The sequence below is a fragment of the Macaca mulatta genome, chromosome 20, assembly GCF_049350105.2.
Source record: "Macaca mulatta isolate MMU2019108-1 chromosome 20, T2T-MMU8v2.0, whole genome shotgun sequence".
NCBI lineage: Eukaryota > Metazoa > Chordata > Mammalia > Primates > Cercopithecidae > Macaca > Macaca mulatta.
Genome location: NC_133425.1, coordinates 84027433 through 84045170, shown reverse-complemented (window position 1 = coordinate 84045170; position 17738 = coordinate 84027433). Strand labels below are relative to the sequence as shown.

The 17738-nt window shown below is 60.6% G+C and overlaps 3 protein-coding genes across 3 annotated transcripts; 1 reads left to right on the top strand and 2 right to left on the bottom strand.

The window, feature by feature from the left end:
• Positions 1-240: 240 nt before the first annotated feature.
• On the top strand, positions 241-8153 carry CYBA (cytochrome b-245 alpha chain). The gene is made up of 6 exons (XM_015126787.3): positions 241-338; positions 3492-3561; positions 4441-4515; positions 4786-4869; positions 5485-5566; positions 7871-8153. Exons 1-6 carry the CDS (start codon positions 281-283, stop codon positions 8087-8089), a joined length of 588 nt encoding a protein of 195 aa, XP_014982273.1. The 5' UTR covers positions 241-280; the 3' UTR covers positions 8090-8153.
• LOC144338176 (uncharacterized) lies at positions 371-6061 on the bottom strand. Its single transcript, XM_077986741.1, has 3 exons — positions 5634-6061; positions 4978-5144; positions 371-988 (listed from the first exon to the last, which is right to left on the bottom strand). The coding sequence occupies exons 1-3, from the start codon at positions 5926-5928 to the stop codon at positions 944-946; spliced, it is 507 nt and encodes a 168-aa protein (XP_077842867.1). The 5' UTR covers positions 5929-6061; the 3' UTR covers positions 371-943.
• Positions 8154-10758: 2605 nt separating the features above from the next.
• IL17C (interleukin 17C) lies at positions 10759-12382 on the bottom strand. Its single transcript, XM_015126786.2, has 3 exons — positions 12322-12382; positions 11652-11980; positions 10759-11151 (listed from the first exon to the last, which is right to left on the bottom strand). Exons 1-3 carry the CDS (start codon positions 12325-12327, stop codon positions 10893-10895), a joined length of 594 nt encoding a protein of 197 aa, XP_014982272.2. The 5' UTR covers positions 12328-12382; the 3' UTR covers positions 10759-10892.
• Positions 12383-17738: the final 5356 nt, after the last annotated feature.

Below are 17738 nucleotides of genomic sequence, written 5' to 3'. Positions count from 1 at the left end.
GAATTTGTCAGTGCTTGAGAGCTGAAGCTGGGAAGCCCTGGGGAAGCGCGCTCCCCGCCTGGGCTGCGGCTGCCGAGCAGGGCCCCTCCTATGCCTCGGCGGGGTAGAGAGGGCGGGGACAGAAGACTCCGGGGCAGCCCTGCACCCTACAGATGCAGGTCTCCGCCCAGCCGCGGTCACCTGGGGGTTTGGGGGCAGGGCCTGGGCGGAACGGGATTCGGCCGGGAGCGCAGGGGCGGCAGTACGCGCCTACCAGTGTCCCGGCAGGGTCCGTGCAGCCATGGGGCAGATCGAGTGGGCCATGTGGGCCAACGAGCAGGCGCTGGCGTCCGGCCTGAGTGAGTGCGCGGCAGGGACGGTGGAGGCTGCAGCCTGGAGGGGTATCCCAAGACCCCAGCCGGGACCTCGGGCTACTTACAGGGCGGGGAAGTGGGGCGCCAGGCGGGCCAGGGTCAGGCCAGGAGGGTGCGGGGAACAGGGGCGGGACCCTCAGGGCGCGGGCTGGAAGGAGTTCTGAGAACCCCAGCAGCCCCTTGCAGACCCTGCGGAGCGCGGCGCCCCTCCCCCATTCCCTCCCTCGGTCCCCCGACTCCGCGGAGGAGGAAGTTGCAGCGCAGGGGAAGAGGCGGTTCAGCCCTGGTGGTTTCCGGGGTCGCCGCCCCAAGCCCCCAAATGGGGGCTCTGGCCTGGGCGTCGGGAGAAGCTCCCCTGTCCCTCGGTAGCCAGCTGGGCTGCGAGTCGCCCTCCCTGGGCTTGGGGTGGGGAGTGGGCTCTTCATGCCCCGGGGCTCAGCCCTCCCCATCTGGAGTCTGCGCTGGAGGCGGCCTGGGATTACACGAGGCGCTGAAATCACCCAGTGACGGCCCTGCCCAGCCCAGCTGCTCAGGCGCTTTGCTCTTGGGGTGGGATGGCACAGACCCCAGTCACCCTGCTGTGCATTTGCTCAGAGGTTCTGGTGAGGGCAGCAGACTCCATTTGGAAATGGACCCTGTCAGGACCAGAGCCGGGGAGTGTCGGGCCCAGGCCGGGTGAGGCTGGGTTCAGGCAGGGTCTGAGGGCAGAGGCACCAGTGCGGCAGCTCCAGGAAGGACCTGCACCCGGTGGGGAGGAGTGCCTGGGAAGGGCCTGGAGGCTGAGGGTGAGGAGGAGGGGCCCGCTGCCACCACTGCCCTGGGGCTCTGAGCGCCCTACTGGTTGTCTGGAGTGCGCGGCAGAGACCTCAAGGTGGGAGGCCTGGAGCATGGGGCCCTGCAGCCTGTCCCACCGCCTGCTTCGAGTCAGCGGCCAAGAACTCGGTAGGTCAGTTCAGACAGCTCTCCCCAGAGCCGCCCCTTGAGACTGTCACCCTGCCTGCCCTGCACTCCCTACAGGAAATAGAGGGTCTGAGGGCACCCAGCTGGGAGCCAGGAGAGCTGGGCTCTAGTCTGGCCTCCTGCTGAAACCCTCCAGGGGCTCCTGGCCCAAATAATTAGAGCGGGACTGGACGCCCTGCGCTGCCTGCCCTGGCCTCCCAGCTCTCTGGCCCCCTCCTCCAGCTGCCGGTCTTCCTTTCTGTTCCTAGATCTCCTGAGCTTGCCCCAGGGCCTCTGCACAAGCTGCTTCTGCAGCGCCTCATGGCTGTCTCCTTTCTCAATTCAAATGTCACCTGCTCGGGGAGGTCTTCCCAGAGCGTGCAGCCCCCGGGAGGCAGCTGACCCAGAGAGAGTGGGGCCTTGACAAAGAGCCCCCCCCCCATACACAGCAGGTGCTCTGTAACTGTGGCTGGGTGCCAGAGTACGTCCTCAGCCCTCCCTGGTGGCACCAGCGGCAGCTTTGCAGCCTCTTTCAGATGGCAGGCTTGGGACCAGGACGGTCCCCCAAAGATGCACGGACAATAGGCTGAGGTAGACCCAAGGACACTGCCCTCCCCTCCTCCAACACAGACAGGCAAACCCAGAGAGTTAATGTGTAGCTGGGCTCAAACCAAGGATAGGAAATCTTCAAACAATACCATGTGGAGACAAAAACAGAATGGCTGGCAGGGCAAGGTGGCTTATGCCTGTAATCCCAGCACTTTGAGAGGCCGAGGCGGGCAGATCACGAGGTCAGGAGATCGAGACCATCCTGGTTAACATGGTGAAACCCCGTCTCTACTAAACATAAAAAAAATTAGCCACGTATGGTGGCGTGCACTTGTAGTCCTAGCTACTTGGGAGGCTGAGGCAGGAGAATCGCTTGAACTCGGGAGGCGGAGTTTGTAGTGAGCCGAGATCCCACCACGGAATTCTAGCCTGGGCAACAGGGCAAGACTTCATCTCCAAAAAAAAAAGAAAGAAAAATAAATAAAATAGTAGTAAGGACCAGGCGCCGTGGCTCACGCCTGCAATCCTAATACTTTGGGAGGCCAAGGCGGGTGCGTTCCCTGAGGTCAGGAGTTCGAGACCAGCCTGGCCAATGTGGTGAAACTCCATCTCTAATAAAAATATAAAAATCAGCTGGGTGTGGTGGCGAGCGCCAGTAATCCCAGCTACTCGGGAGAATGAGGCAAGAGAATTGCTTGAATCCGGGAGGCAGGGGTTGCAGTGAGTCAAGATTGCGCCACTGCACTCCAGCCTGGGTGACAGAGCGAGACTCCATCTCAAAAACAAGAAAAAAAAAAATAGTAAGGGGGAATATTGGACAATACCCCCCCCCCGAAAAAAAAAGGTGCAGAAATAGCTACATCAGACGAAACCGAAATTAAGGCGAAATAGCTGACGGGTTAAGAGGAACTCCGTGGCCGGGCGCGGTGGCTCACGCCTGTAATCCCAGCACTTTGGGAGGCTGAGGCGGGCGGATCACGAGGTCAGGAGATCGAGACCATCCTGGCTAACACGGTGAAACCCCGTCTCTACTAAAAATACAAAAAACTAGCCGGGCGAGTTGGCGGGCGCCTGTAGTCCCAGCTACTCGGGAGGCTGAGGCAGGAGAATGGCGTAAACCCGGGAGGCGGAGCTTGCAGTGAGCCGACATCACGCCACCGCACTCCAGCCTGGGCAACAGAGCGAGACTCCGTCTCAAAAAAAAAAAAAAAGGAACTCCGTATCAGGAGGAAAGAGACACCCCCAAGATGCAGAAACCACACTCGGCCTATTGGCTTTCAGTGCATCAAAGACTCATGGTGACAAGGGGTCCATCAGGGGTCCCAGAGCCCAGGGGCACAGGCCCACTGGGGCCTGCAGGTCGGGCCGTCCCTGGCTGCTCCTGGGACCTAGAGCCTGGGCATGTCCAGCACCCCCTCCGCCAGCCCGTGCGCCATAGGCTCTGCTCTTCAGCAGCGCAGAGGGTGCCTCCTGGGGGTGTCCCTGACCCTGTCACTGTGCTATGGGGATGGGGATGGGGATGGGGATGGGGATGGGGATGGGGATGGGGAAGCTCTGGGTGGCCTGATGGCCCACAGGAGGTAGAGAAGGGGAGTGGCCCAGGCCCCCAGGACGGGAGTCCCACAGTACCTGACCCACTTCTCCCCACAGTCCTCATCACCGGGGGCATCGTGGCCACAGCTGGCCGCTTCACCCAGTGGTACTTTGGCGCCTACTCCATGTATCCTTCCACCTGAGGCTGGGGCGGGTGGGGAACGCCCAGGGCAGAGCCAGGGAACCACTTCACAGTGAGCTGTTCGCCTCCGCTCCCCGCCACCGCAGCCAGGCTGGGACACAGGGTGGGCTGTCCACGGGTTGGGCAGCCTAGGCCCCAGCAGCCAGGCTCCTCGCCTGGGCCATGTGGTGGTCTGCGGCAGACCCCCAGTCTGAGTCCTGGTGAGGGGTGGGCAGGGGTTGTCACCAGAGGGCCAGGGCCAGCACTGAGGCCTCCCGGTTGGACTGCTGGGATCCTGTCTGCCCCCTCCTGTCAGTCAGCCCCCTTTGCCCGACCCCTCCACCTCCTTTGCCCCATCTCAGCCCAGCCGTACCTTGCGACAAGCAGCATTGGGCAGGGTGGTGGGAGGGCGGGCGTGGGCAACCCCGAGTGCCTGACCTATTGGAACCTCCCGTGGCTGCCTCCTGGCTCTGTGACCTCAGGCAGTGGCTGCCCCCTTTTTTTTTTTTTTTTTTTTGAGACAAGGTCTCGATCTGTCCCCCAGGCTGGAGTGCAGTGATGCAGTCATGACTCATGGCGGCCTCCACCTGGGCTCAGGCCACCCTCTTACCTCAGCCTCTGGAGTAGCTGGGACCACACACGCACACACCACCACACCTGGCTGACTCTTAAATTTTTTGTAGAGATGAGGGTGTCACTGTGTTGCCCTGGCTGGTCTCAAACTCCTGGGGGCTCCAGTGATCCTCCTGCCTCAGCCTCCCAAAGTGCTGGGATTCCAGACGTGAGCCACTGTGCTCGGGCCCCTCTCTGTGTTGTCTTCAGTAAAGAGGGTTCCCTGTGGCCCCCCAGGCTGAGCTGGGCTGTTCCTTAACCACATGGCTTCAGCGTGGCGGGCGTGTTTGTCTGCCTGCTGGAGTATCCCCGGGGGAAGAGGAAGAAGGGCTCCACCATGGAGCGCTGGTGAGTCTCCCCCTCCCGCTCTGGGGTCTCTCCCGGGGCTGCGGGGCCAGGCAGGGCTCACAGGGTCGGTACGTGGAGCCTAGTTCCTCACTCAGAGGCTCCGGAACCAATTCTTTGGTGCTTGTGGGCAAACCAAGGCCAGTGCCTGCCCTGTGTGTTTTCTGGGAGGGAAGAGGCCTGGGTGCCCTGGGGTCGTCGGCAGGGCAGCAGGGGAGTCCCGAGTGCTCGGAGAGGCCCAGCCGCGCTGTCTCCCCTTCCTCCCTCCCCCAGGGGACAGAAGTACATGACCTCCGTGGTGAAGCTGTTCGGGCCCCTCACCAGGAATTACTACGTTCGGGCCGTCCTGCACCTCCTGTGAGTCCCCACCCTTCACCCCCTCTCGGGCTCAGGGGGGCTTGGAGCCGACCCTCCCCCACTGTCCCACTGGCCGGGCTGCCTGCACAGAAGCCACCCCCCACTTACCTCGATGTTTTTCCAAACAAAAATTTGGGTTCCCGGCTCTGGCGGGGTCCCCGGAGCCCGTGTCCGCTGTCTAGTGTGCAGGATTTGTAAGGATCCTCCCCAAACCTGAGTAGCTGCGATCCTGTCTGGAGTCAGCAGGCCCTGCTGGGGGGTCTTGCCTGGGCTTCCTGGTAGGGTGGAGGATTCCGCACTGTGTGTCTGGTGGTTGCTGCCGGCCAAGGCCAGGACACCGGCACGGGGCTGCCCTGCAGCTGCTGGGGGTTCCTCTGAGCAAGTGCCCCCGAGTCGCTCGCATCCACATCAAGGCCAAGAATACCCAGGACCGAAACAAGCCCTGGGCCGCACACATCCCCTGGGTCTGTGGTCTGCCTTGTCCTGAGACTTTGCAGCCCTGGGCCGTGCACGCCTTGTCCTGAGACTTTGTGGCCTTGGCCCCCAGACCTGGGGCTCCATTCCCCTTTCTGAGTGCCCGTCTGTGTCCCTGCCTCCCACCCCCTACTCCCCCAGGCTCTCAGTGCCCGCCGGCTTCCTGCTGGCCACCATCCTCGGGACTGCCTGCCTGGCCATCGCGAGCGGCATCTACCTGTTGGTGAGTGGCGCCCTCTGAGGTTAGCCCCAGCCACCCCCACCCCCTGCCCTGACACCCTCGGACATACGTGGCCCTTGAAGCCAGTATGTAGGCTGAGGCTGAGCCGAGGCTGGGAGCAAGCGCGAGCCCGGGCGTGTGCTTACAACACCGCGGGGACGCAGCAGTTGCCGCTGCCGTTTTTGGCGCATCTCGTGTGTTGGGTCATTTCCCTGCATTTCTTCATCAACCCGCACCACGGCCCTGGGAGGGGTACTGGTGTCCCCACTTTGCAGACAAAGAGGCGGAGGCGAGGCGCAGGGAGGTGCTGTGGCTGGCCTGGGGTCATGCAGCCGGCGGAAGGCTGTGCCTGGGCTTGGGTCCATTTATCAGGCTTTTCTCACCTAAACCCTATTTGCGCTGATTCGTGGGCGGTGCCAGGATGCACGCAGTCACGCAGATATTTTCTTAAACTGCCGACACCTGGGTTTGGTTTTGGAACACAGCACCCTGTTAGAGGGCTGCCCATCCCATGGGATACAGTGAGCATTCTGAGAGGCCAGGGATGGGTGGGGGGACAGGGCGTAGCCTGGCCGGGCCTTGGGTGAGATGCCCTCTGCCTACCCTGGGCTCCGGAACAGACGGCTGCAGGCCACCTTGTACTGCAGGGGTCTCTGAGTGGACAGAGCCCTCAGACTTTGTTTATTTAAATCCTTTTGTCCCTAGAGGCGAGTCCCTCCTGCCCACAGAGGCAAACGCACACTAAACCAAACCCAGGTGCCGGCAGTTTAAGAAAATGTCTGCGTGACTGCGTGCATCCTGGCACCGCCCACAAATCAGCACAAAGTGTGTGTGCGGTGTTAAATGTGCAGTACGTTCTGTGTGTGCCTTCCATGTATGTAAGTGGAGTTCTGTTTCAAGGCTCATTGACCTGCCACCGGCCTCTCAGGGCTCTCCTTTAGAATCCCTTCCTCTTGCCAAGCGCTCATCTGGGCTGTTGCTTTGTTCTCCAGGGGCCACCCACATGCCCCCTGGCTCCTGCTACCACATACAGCTAGCGCGCTCCTGGAGACCTCAGTAGGAATTCCTTGTGCTAAACCCAGAGAGGAATTGCTGGGTCAGGCATCAGCCTCTGTACCGTTGACCCTGCTGGGCTCAGCTGCTCCCCAGCAGACAACCTACCACCAGCCGTGCCGGCCCCATCGCCCCCACCTGGCGCACAGGGCTTTCTCCCACGCTTGGCAGTTCCACAGCACGAGGCTGGCCGTGCGGAGCTTGGACTCGCTCTTCTCTGACTGTGGATTTGCGCTGTTGGAGTTTCTTCTCCCTTGAGTTGCCTGTTCATATCCTTTGTCCATTTTTCTATTGTGGTTTTTGTCTTTTTCTTAAGTTGCAGGAATTTCACGTGTTATTTTAGCTACTGAGCCTTTGTAACCTTTAGACACTGTGAATGCCTTCCTGCTTTCTGGTAAGGGTCTGTTAACTCGGCCCGTGAAGTCCTTCGCTGCACTGAAGAACAGAAGTTTCCCTGTTTACTTGCTCTATGGTCTGTGCTTTGTAAAAACACCTTTCCCTGGCCCTGGGTGCTGTGTTCACGCTCCTGCATTTTCCTCTATCAGCCTTAGAGTTTTGCTCTTCAGGACGGAATATTTCCGTTTTGGGGTTAGGTAGGATCACAGATGTCCCGTTTCTCTTTCTGCTTCATGACGTATATGATGTGACATATTTTTCTACCGGATATTGTGGAATAGAAGATGAAAAGCACACACTCCCGGGTCCACTTGGCCTGTTGCAGTGGAACCTCCGGGCATGGGCCCAGGAGTCTGTATTTTTAGTAAGCCAGTGGACTCCTGCGTTCTTCAAGCTCTGCCCCTGACCCCCATGTGCAGAAATGCCTGGGCACCCTTGGAGGGCTGCCGGCCAGGGTGGGTGAATGGCACCCACCAGACGGAGCCGGGCCTGCGACTCTCCTGGGCCACCCCTCCTGCCGGACCTCAGGCGTGCCTCCCTGCCCTTGGCTCCCTGCCTTGGCGCCTTGGGAGGAGAATTTAGGTGCTGGAATTTGCATCTGGGAGTGTCCACCAGGGGATCTTCCAGAAGCCCAGGGGTTCCTGCCCTGCTCCTGGCATGAAGAAATAGCTTGGGTTGGTGTCAGGCTGACCCAGGTCCTGGCTGTGTGGCCTCCTGCCATCACTTCTCTGAGCGACAGTCACGCCATCCCGCATGGCATTCAGACTTGAGCCCATGTCCCGGGGCCCCTGGCGGGGTGGGCCTCCAGGGAGGGAGGGCCGGCTTTGGGGCGCAGCCCAACCCCTCAGTGCCCCGCAGGCGGCCGTGCGCGGTGAGCAGTGGACACCCATCGAGCCCAAGCCCCGGGAGCGGCCGCAGATCGGAGGCACCATCAAGCAGCCGCCCAGCAACCCCCCGCCGCGGCCCCCGGCCGAGGCCCGCAAGAAGCCCAGTGAGGAGGAGGAGGCGACGGCGGCGGGGGGATCCCCAGGAGGTCCCCAGGCCAACCCCATTCCGGTGACCGATGAGGTTGTGTGACTTCACCCCAGACCTGCCCTCCCGCCAGGGGCGCCCGCCCGCAATAAACGCAGCAAAGCCCGGAGCGTTTGCCTGAGCCTCTGCCTGGGGCCGGTGGGCGGAGCTGGGGTAGCGAGGGTTCCCGAGGCCCGGGCAGGCACCCCGTTTCCTGCCGGCCGGGCCGCATTCCAGTTTCATTAGCATCAGCATCGCCTGCCTTGTCAGCAGCACATGAAATCCCAGGTACCGTATATTCCACGAAATATAGTGGAATATGGGAATTCCAGGTGTGTGCCTCCCTAGAAAGGTCCTCCCCGGCCTGGAGGAGGTAATGGAGTCCTCCCTTGCTAGCTCTCCCAGGCCCTGCAGGCCCTCCACACCTAGTGCCTCCCTAAGGGGCTTGGATTCCAGAGGAGACCGCTGGCATTAAGTGAAAAGGGAACAGGGTGAGGCTGGTGGCGGATGCACCCTTGTTTTCCCCCCACACTGATGCTGGAGGGCTCTCCAGCTGCCCAGGACACTCAGGCCAAGTTGTAGGGGGCTTCTGGCCACCCCTGCTCCTCACTTGTGCGGAGGCTGTGGCTGGTTGCACATGCACCTGCCCACAGGTCCTCACCGCCACCCCAGCCAGGTGCCCTCAAAGCTTTGCCGTGCATCAGCCACATCCCCTGCCGCTGGGCTCTCCCCAAGGCACCCACTCTCCTGAGGCTGGAGAAGCCCTTGCCTGCCGCTTGCCCACCTGCTCTCCCAGCAACTCACACTGCAGAGCCAGGGCCTCTGTTCCCGGGGCTTTCAGAAGCCGCCCCCCACCAGCCAACACTCAGCACCATGCAGATATCTCAGTCCAGCCTCGTCTCAGCTGTCCGCCCAGATCACCAAGCTTCAGGTCACCCTTGAAACCCCCACATCCCCACGTCCAATCCTGGCCCAAATCCAGACCCCAGCTATGTGGGCCATCCCCACCCAGGCCACCTGCCATCTCCCGCTCTTCCCTCACCCGCTGAAACCATCCAGACGCTGCCATTGAAACCCAAAGCCCCACCCCAGTGCCTCCAGCTCAGAGCCCACAGGCTCAGCTCCCTTCCGTGACAGCCACAAGCTTCTGATGGCCCCATGGCAGACCCAATCTGCACCCAGCGCCCTGCCCTGCCCCGCCCCCGCCGTGCCCCTCTCACCTGGCGTCAGCCACGCAGGCCACTCTCTGACCCTCGGACACACCCAGCACATGTCTTCTCAGGGTCTCTGCATGGGCTCTTCCTGCTGCCTGGAGCTATTCCCCGAATGGCTGCCTGGCCCCTTCCTCCTCCCCTTCAGGTCTTCGAGGCCTCCCTGACCCTCTGCTTAGAACCGCAGCCCCTCCCCCGGAGCCTCTGTCCTGGACCATTCCCAGACTAAACACCACTAAAAACTCAATATGGCTGGGTGCGGTGGCTCATGCCTATAATCTCAGCAGTCTGGGAGGCCGAGGTGGGAGGATCACTTGAGCTCAGGAGTTCGACATCAACCTGGCCAACATGGCGAAACCCCGCCTCTACTAAAAATACAAATACTAGTTGGGTGTGGTGGCGCATGCCTGTACTGGGAGGCTGAGCTGGGAGAATTGCTTGAACCTAGAAGGTGGGGGTTGCAGTGAGCTCAAGTCACGCCACGGCCCTCCAGCCTGGGCAACAGAGCGAGACCCTTTCTCAAAAAAGAAAAGAAATGTGTTGAATGAAAATTCTACCGCCTGGACAAAGGCCACCACCTCCAGGAAGTCTTCCCTGAGGCCTCCTCCTCTGGGGGTCTGAGTAGAGTCCCCCACCCCCATTTCCAGGCACCTGGACACAGTAGGTGGGTGAGCCAGGGGGCCAGGCAGGGGAGGGGCTAACAACTGCCCAGCAGCCCCACGGCAATGTTGGCCCTCAGCGCTGGGGGCCGAGAGACTGAGACCCTGAGACTGTCACAGGCCTGGGCCCCCTTTCCACGACTGAGGCTGCTCACCCCAGGGTCCTTTAAAATCTCCAGCAGAGCCTGGGCCCCAGAGCCTGGCTAGTTCACCTTTAGGGAGGGCGCCTTGGTCTTGGCTGTTGATCCGACCCACAGAGGCTTGGGGCCCTGCCTTGAGCCGACAGCCCTGCAGTTCATCCTCAGAGACTCTTGCCTGGGGGCCGAGATGGTGCCCCTAGGCGCTCACATCATTACAAAGCATAGGGCTCAAGGCTCTGCCTGGGGAAGGAGGCTCATTCCTGTTCCCAGGGGTATCCTCCGGGGAGACACTGTGGGCAGAGCAGGGACACCTGTGCTCCCCCGTGCTAGAGCTCAGTCCCACCTGCATGCACTGCTCGCTGCTGCATAGACCTTTCTGAAAGGATGCCCCAGAACTGGGTCCGTGGCTGGCCTGGGCCAGGGCTGAGCAGGAGAATGTCGCATTGAATGTTGGCCTCTGGGGATGTGTTCATCAGTTTAATAACAAACGTACACTAAAATAGTTGTTTAAGAAACAGGGGTACTTCCAAGGAGGTTGGGAAGAGGGAGCCTGGGGGGCCTGAGGTCAGTGATAGGGCGAGGGAAGCCGGGAGTGGGGCTGGAAGCCAAGGTACAGGTGGCCGTGTGACAACTTTTCTGTGGCTTTAAGGGCTGGAAGAGGGGCTGAGCTCCTTCTACCCCCAACTGCTGAGGCTGGAGATGGGGAGAACAGTGGGGGGCCGTCCTCCAGATACAGGGGATGCCTGGACCCCAAGGGTAGTGTTGGGGTAGGCATATAAATAACAATAAATACACATAAATAGGGGGTGCCCTCTGGGGAGCCCATGTGTCCAGTCTAGGGGCTCCACAGCCTCGGCGGTCACACTGACCGGGGCAGCACGCAGGTACAGCCGACAGGCACGCGAATGAACTCGGTGTGGAAGGCGAAGGCCCCGGGCGTGGGGAGCCCCGAGCCGTCGTGGGAGCAGGGCCGGCGGCGCAACACCAGCAGACTCTGGAGCAGCCGCACGGAGTTGAGCGCAGCTGTCTCGCGGCCGGTCCGTGGGTCGATGCAGCCTCTGCACAGGCACTCGGCGAAGGCCAGCTTTTGTGGATAGCGGTCCTCGTCTGTGTCCACACTGCGGGACGGGGCGCACAGTGAGTCTCTGGCCCTACCCTTGCCTCCCTGAGGCTCCTCTCCCCTCAGGGCCCCTCCCCGAGTGCTCAGGATGGGACCTGAGGCAGTGAGGGCCGAGCCACACAGGCTTGGCGTGCAGTTGGGCTCGTAAGTGGTGGTAATCCACGTCTCCCCAGGGCGCTCCAAGAGCACAGAGCAGGGGCCGGAGGCCTCTAAAGCCTCCCTCCCACTTCACCACCCAACCCCACTTCTGCAGGAGCTCAGGTGAGGGGCCCAGAATTTCCCCAGGGGACCCTGGCCACCAAGGACAGTGGCAGGCAGGGCACGGCCGCAAGAAGCAGCTCAGCCACCCAGGTCAGCAGGGCCGGAGGGACGGAGCTCAGGTGGCTTGGTCCCCACTTGACAGGGGAGAACCACCAAGGCCCAGAGAGCTCTCCAGGCAGTCAGGGCCCTGCCAGGGGAGGGGCAGCCCACGCCACAGCAGGATCCCCAGGTCCTCACCGGTATCTCCAGGGTGAGATGGAGCGCTGGTGGGTATCTGCCTCCAACACCTCCTCTGGCCGCAGCACCGGGCACTGGGTGGCAGCTGAGGGCCTATCATGCCTCCTCCTGTGGCCTGCTGCCTCCAGGCTGGACACCAGGGCTACAGGCAAAGCCTGCCCCCACTTCGCACCTCGAGCCAGCAGGTGTGGGGGGGCCTGGCCGAGGGGCAGTTCCTCAGCTGAGTAGCAGCGTGGGGTCCCATGAGTGTGGGGGTGCCCCCTGAGGAAGGGGTCATGGTGGGCCAGGCAGGCATGCAACCAGGTCAGAAACAGGAGGCCAGGGAGGAGCTGGTGAAACAGGCAGGTGGGTGGTTAGGGGGTGCCCAGGGCAGGGGGCACCTCACTTCCACCTCAGCTTTCCTTGTTCCCAGGGGAAAGATGGAGTACAGCCCTCCCTCTATAGATGGGGAAACTGAAGCCCAGAGAGGCTAGCCCTTCAGCCCAAGGCACCCAGCATGCCAGGGCTCCGAGGATCTGTAACTGCCTCCCCCTACCCCCAGACTGAGGGGTTTCCCAGAGCCCATCCCAACACCCTCATCCCAGGGTTCAGAGAACCCCACCCCAGCCCTTCCAGGCCAGGCTGTGCCATCCAAGTGGCAACCATCCAAGTGGCATGTGGAGAGGCTCACTGTCATGGTGGTGGCAGCAGGGCAGGCCGGGCTTGGAGCGGCCTGCACACTTGGCGGCAATCCCACAGGTGCACCTGGCCATGCACCTGGCAGCAGCCGCTCTTATACCTGAGGCCACACCTGGGGGAAATTCCGGCACCACTTCCTTCTCGGGAAGTGCCCAGCTGGGGCACTTCCTTCTCTGGTCCCCGCAGCCCCCACCTGCTGTGCATCAGGACACAGACATGCAAGGAGCCCTTGGGGAGCTCCGTCCTGTTACTCCCCTCCCCCGAGAGACTCTGCCCAACCTGAGCACCTGCCCAGGGTGCTGCCTTGTCTGACATTCTCAAACTGTTTTTTTTTTTTTGAGACAGGGTCTCGCTGTCACCTAAGCTGGAGTGCAATGGCGCTATCTCAGCTTACTGGAACCTCCACCTTCCAGGTTCAAGCAATTCTCCTGTCTCAGTCTCCCGAGTAGCTGGGACTACAGGCACCCACCACCATGCACGGCTAATTTTTGTACTTTTAGTACAGACGGGGTTTTGCCATATTGGCCAGGCTGGTCTGTGGCTCCTGACCTCAAGTGATCTGCTTGACTTGGCCTCCCAAAGTGCTGGATTACAGGAGTGAGCCACCGTGACCAGCCTTGAACCTCTATAAGAGGGTTTCTGCTTGCATATCCGTCCGCACCTTGCTGATTCAACTTGTAGGTTTTCATCTGGACCTGATGGTGGCATGGCGCTTTGGTACCCTATACAGTTCTCCTCCGTCCCCTGCTGGTGGGTGCTGAGGGTGGTTCAGTGTTTTAGCTGAGATGATCAAGATCAGCTGAGGCTCACGTGCCCCCTTCACCCAGGTGGGAGAGGTCCCGGAGGAGATGGGGAAGCAGGTCTTCAGGTCTCTGTTGGGCTTCTGTGTTGTTGTTGTTGTTGTTGTTGTTGTTTTCTGAGGTAGTGTCTCGCCCTGTTGCCCAGTCTGGAGTGCAGTGGTGTGATCTCGGCTCACTACAAGCTCGGCTTCTCGGGTTCACACCATTCTCCTGCCTCAGCCTCTTGAGTAGCTGGGACTACAGGTGCCCATCTGGCTAATTTTTTGTATTTTTAGTAGAGACAGGGTTTCACCGTATTAGCCGAGATGGTCTCAATCTCCTGACCTCGTGATCTGCCCACCTTGGCCTCCCAAAATGCTGGGATTACAGGCGTGAGTCACTGTGCCTGGCCCAAGCTTCTGTGGTTTTATTGAGAAAAAGTTCAAGCTAAAAAGTCTGAGTTGGAGGTGTGAGGAGGTGTGAGGTGTGAGGAGTGAGGTGTGAGGTCTGAGGACTGAGGTGTGAGGAGATGTGAGGTGTGAGGAGTGAGGCGTGAGGTGTGAGGAGTGAGATATGAGATGTGAGGAGGTGTGAGGAGTGAGGTGTGAGGTCTGAGGAGTGAGGTGTGAGGAGGTGGGAGGTGTGAGGAGTGAGGAGTGAGGTGTGAGGAGTGTGGTGTGAGGTGAGAGGAGGAGTGAGGTGTGAGGAGGTGTGAGGTGTGAGGAGGAGTGAAGTGTGAGGAGTGAGGAGTGAGGTGTGAGGAGTGAGGAGTGAGGTGTGAGGAGTGAGGTGTGAGGAGCGAGGAATGAGGTGTGAGGAGTGAGGTGTGAGGTGTGAGGAGTGAGGTGTGAGGAGTGAGGAGTGAGGTGTGAGGAGCGAGGGGTGAGGTGTGAGGAGGTGTGAGGTGTGAGGAGGAGTGAAGTGTGAGGAGTGAGGAGTGAGGTGTGAGGAGTGAGGAGTGAGGTGTGAGGAGTGAGGTGTCAGGAGCGAGGAATGAGGTGTGAGGAGTGAGTGAGGTGTGAGGTGTGAGGAGTGAGGTGTGAGGAGTGAGGAGTGAGGTGTGAGGAGCGAGGGGTGAGGTGTGAGGAGGTGTGAGGTGTGAGGAGACGTGAGGAGTGAGGTGTGAGGTGTGAGGGGTGAGGTGTGAGGAGTGAGGAGTGAGGTGTGAGGTGTGAGGAGTGAGGTGTGAGGAATGAGGAGGTGTGAGAAGTGAGGTGTGAGGAGTGCGGTGTGAGGTGTCAGGAGTGACATATGAGGTGTGAGGAGGTGTGAGGTGTGAGGAGTGAGGTGTGAGGTCTGAGGAGTGAGGTGTGAGGAGGTGTGAGGAGTGAGATGTGAGGTGTGAGGAGAGAGAGTGAGATGTGAGGTGTGAGGAGTGAGGAGTGAGGTGTGAGGTGTGAGGAGTGAGGTGTGAGCAGCGAGGGGTGAGGTGTGAGGAGTGAGTGTGAGGAGGTGTGAGGTGTGAGATGTGTGGAGTGAGGTGTGAGGTGTGAGGGGTGAGGTGTGAAGTGTGAGGAGTGAGGAGTGAGGTGTGAGGTGTGAGGAGTGAGGTGTGAGGAATGAGGAGTGAGGTGTGAGGAGTGAGGTGTGAGGAGTGAGGTGTGAGGTGTCAGGAGTGAGATATGAGGTGTGAGGAGGTGTGAGGTGTGAGGAGTGACGTGTGAGGTGTGAGGTGTGAGGAGTGAGGTGTAAGGTCTGAGGTGTGAGGTCTGAGGAGTGAGGTGTGAGGAGGTGGGAGGTGTGAGGAGTGAGGAGTGAGGTGTGAGGAGTGAGGTGTGAAGAGTGAGGTGTGAGGTGTGAGGAGATGTGAGGAGTGAGGTGTGAGGTGGGAGGTGTGAGGAGTGAGGAGGTGTGAGGAGTGAGGTGTGAAGAGTGAGGTGTGAGGTGTGAGGAGATGTGAGGAGTGAGGTGTGAGGTGGGAGGTGTGAGGAGTGAGGAGTGAGGTGTGAGGAGTGAGGTGTGAAGAGTGAGGAGGAGTGAGGTGTGAGGAGTGAGATGTGAGGAGTGAGGTGTGAGGAGTGAGGTAGGAGGTGGGAGGTGTGAGGAGGTGTGAAGAGTGAGGTGTGAGGAGTGAGGTGTGAGGAGTGAGGTGTGAGGAGTGAAGAGGTGTGAGGTGTGAGGTGTGAGGAGTGAGGTGTGAAGTGTGAGGTGTGAGGTGTGAGGAGATGTGAGGTGTGAGGAGGTGTGAGGTGTGAGCAGTGAGGTGTGAGAAGTGAGGTGTGAGGTGTGAAGTGTGAACAGCACACATAGGAATGTAAGTGGGGCCAGGAGCTGCCTTTGGCCTCCCTGCTTGGTGAGGCTGGCTGGGGTGGGGGTGCTGGAGGTGCCTTTGTTTCCCTGGAAAGGGGACAGCTGGGTCCAGAGCTCGGGAAGTTTTGAATACCGGGGGTTTGATGTCATCCTGAGGAGGGTTCCCCTGGGGTCCCCAGGGCCCCTGGCCACACCAAAGGTGGGGGAATCTGTCCGCCCTGGTCCCCTCAGCTTCGGGGTGAGGGCGGGAGGGAGGGTGCTTCTGTGTCCTCAGCCTTTCCTCCCCTGCCGCAGTGCAGATGTGTTCCACAGAGGTGTCCTCTAAGCTTAAAACCTCAGTCTCTCTGAACACAAAAGCCCCCAAGTGGGGTGGGGCTGAGGCAGCACTGGGACCCCTGGGCCCTCCAGTACCTCCTCTTGGCCACTGTGTGGCTCTCGGCTTATCTGCCATAGGCCTCTGGGGGTGAAGGAGGCCGTGCTCCAGGGTTAACAGTCTGGGAAGAATCAAAGACAGATTGCTGGAGTCCCGGGGGCTGCTCCTCCCTATAGTGCCTCTGCCCACCCACCCTCTGCTTGCATACCTCCTATGATGGGGAGCTCACTATCTGTGCTGGTTTCCTAGGGCTGTGCTAACCATGCACCACAAACTGGGGGGTGTGAAATGGCAGAAGTTTATTCCACGAGGCCATGGAGCTGGGAGTCTGATATCAAGGTGTGTTCAAGGTTGGGTCCTCCTGGAGGCTCTTCGAGCCCTCGGTTTCCCGGGCTTGCAGCTCCTCCCGTGGCCTCTCTGCTGCATCCGTCTTATCCTCTTCTGTGGTTTATAAGGACATGGGTTGTTGGATTTAGGGTCCAGTCTAAATGATAATCCCTCCCACCTTCTCAGGATGTGGGACCTGTCTTAACCCAGGACGGGGCATCTCAAGATCCTTTCCCTAATTACATCAAAGCAAAAGCCCCTTTTCCAAATGAGCGCACGTTCACAGGTCGCATCAGGCTGCGGGAGAGCCTTTTCCAGGACATAGCAGGAGCCACCGCATCCCCAGCAGGACAGGTGCTCCTGTGTGGGTTGTCTCTGCCTTAGGCTGGGCTGATAATACAGGCCTCTCTGCAGGGTGCTTGCCTGTTTCAGAAAAATTGCAGCCCCTCGTAGCCCTCCCCTAAAGGTGGCCTGAGCGCCTTGAGGGCCACGTCTGTGGCAGCCCCCTCTGTGTACTCAGGGCTGAGAGTGGTGCGGGGCACACAGGAGGGTGATTTGTAAATAACACAGATTGGAAAAAGGAGGGAGGAGAGTGGCTCTCCCCGTGTGTAAAGTGGGATGACAGCAGCTCCAGTGCCAAGGCTGCCCTGAGGCGCATTAGTTTCACTGCCTGGCTCAGGTGGTCGCAGTCCGCAGCACCTGCCGCCAGGAGGCTGACGGGCACTCTTACTGGTGTGAGACAGGGCAGCGGCAGTGGGGCGGGGTTTGTCTTCTCCAGAGTCTACTCAGCCATTCTGGGGACAAAAACTCAAGATCCCCCGCAACCTCTGCATGCCAAGCACAGCCCGGGGGAGGGGGCTGGGCCCCTCCCTGGCTTGGGCATCTCTGGGGGCCTCCCCTAGGCTGAGACCTACAAAGCAGCCCTGGGGCCCCTTCTTCTGCCACAGAGAGGGGCCCGGGGAAGCCTCATCGGAAACATCCCGAGGGGCCTGCAGGTGGGTGCCCAAGATGTTTTGTGCAAACCCTGATGAGTCACCACACTCAGCATGGCCAGGCCTGGCCTCCCCAGTGCTTCTGCCCAACCTGCCCAGCTGTGGCTTGGGGCTGGGGCTGCAGGCCATGCTGAGTGGGGAATCTTGAGGAGGGGAGTAGGGTGCCTTCGTGCAGGGTTAGGGAACGCACAGTGTTGGGAGGGAAGGACAAGCTGATGTCGGTCCTCATCCTCTGCTGGGAGTCCTTGTGCAGTGCACGACCTGCTCAGCCATGCCCAAGAAAGAGGAAGGGGGAGGGGACGATAGGAGCCAGAGGGAATGGAGGAAAAGGCCAGGAAAAGAGGGGGAGAGTGAGAAGCCCTCCACCTCGGCCTGGTGCTCTCGCCCCCATCCCCCATCCCCAGGTAGAGCCAGTGACCCTCCCTCCTGGCATGGGGATCAGGTCTGTCCACACGTGGGCCACACGCGGTTCTCTGGGGCAGGACCTGGTCAGCCGATGGCGGCAGCCAGTGCCTGAGGAGGTAAATGGCTGAGTGGGAAAGTTCGGCAGGAGGGAGCGAGCAGAGGGAGCCGGAGCTCCCAGGCACAGGAGTGTTCTCCCTGGCCCCCGACCGTCGTCTGCTCCCTCCCGCTCCCCCTTGTATCCGGTGTCCCGCCCAGGGGAGGATGGAAGGAGGCAGCCCCACCG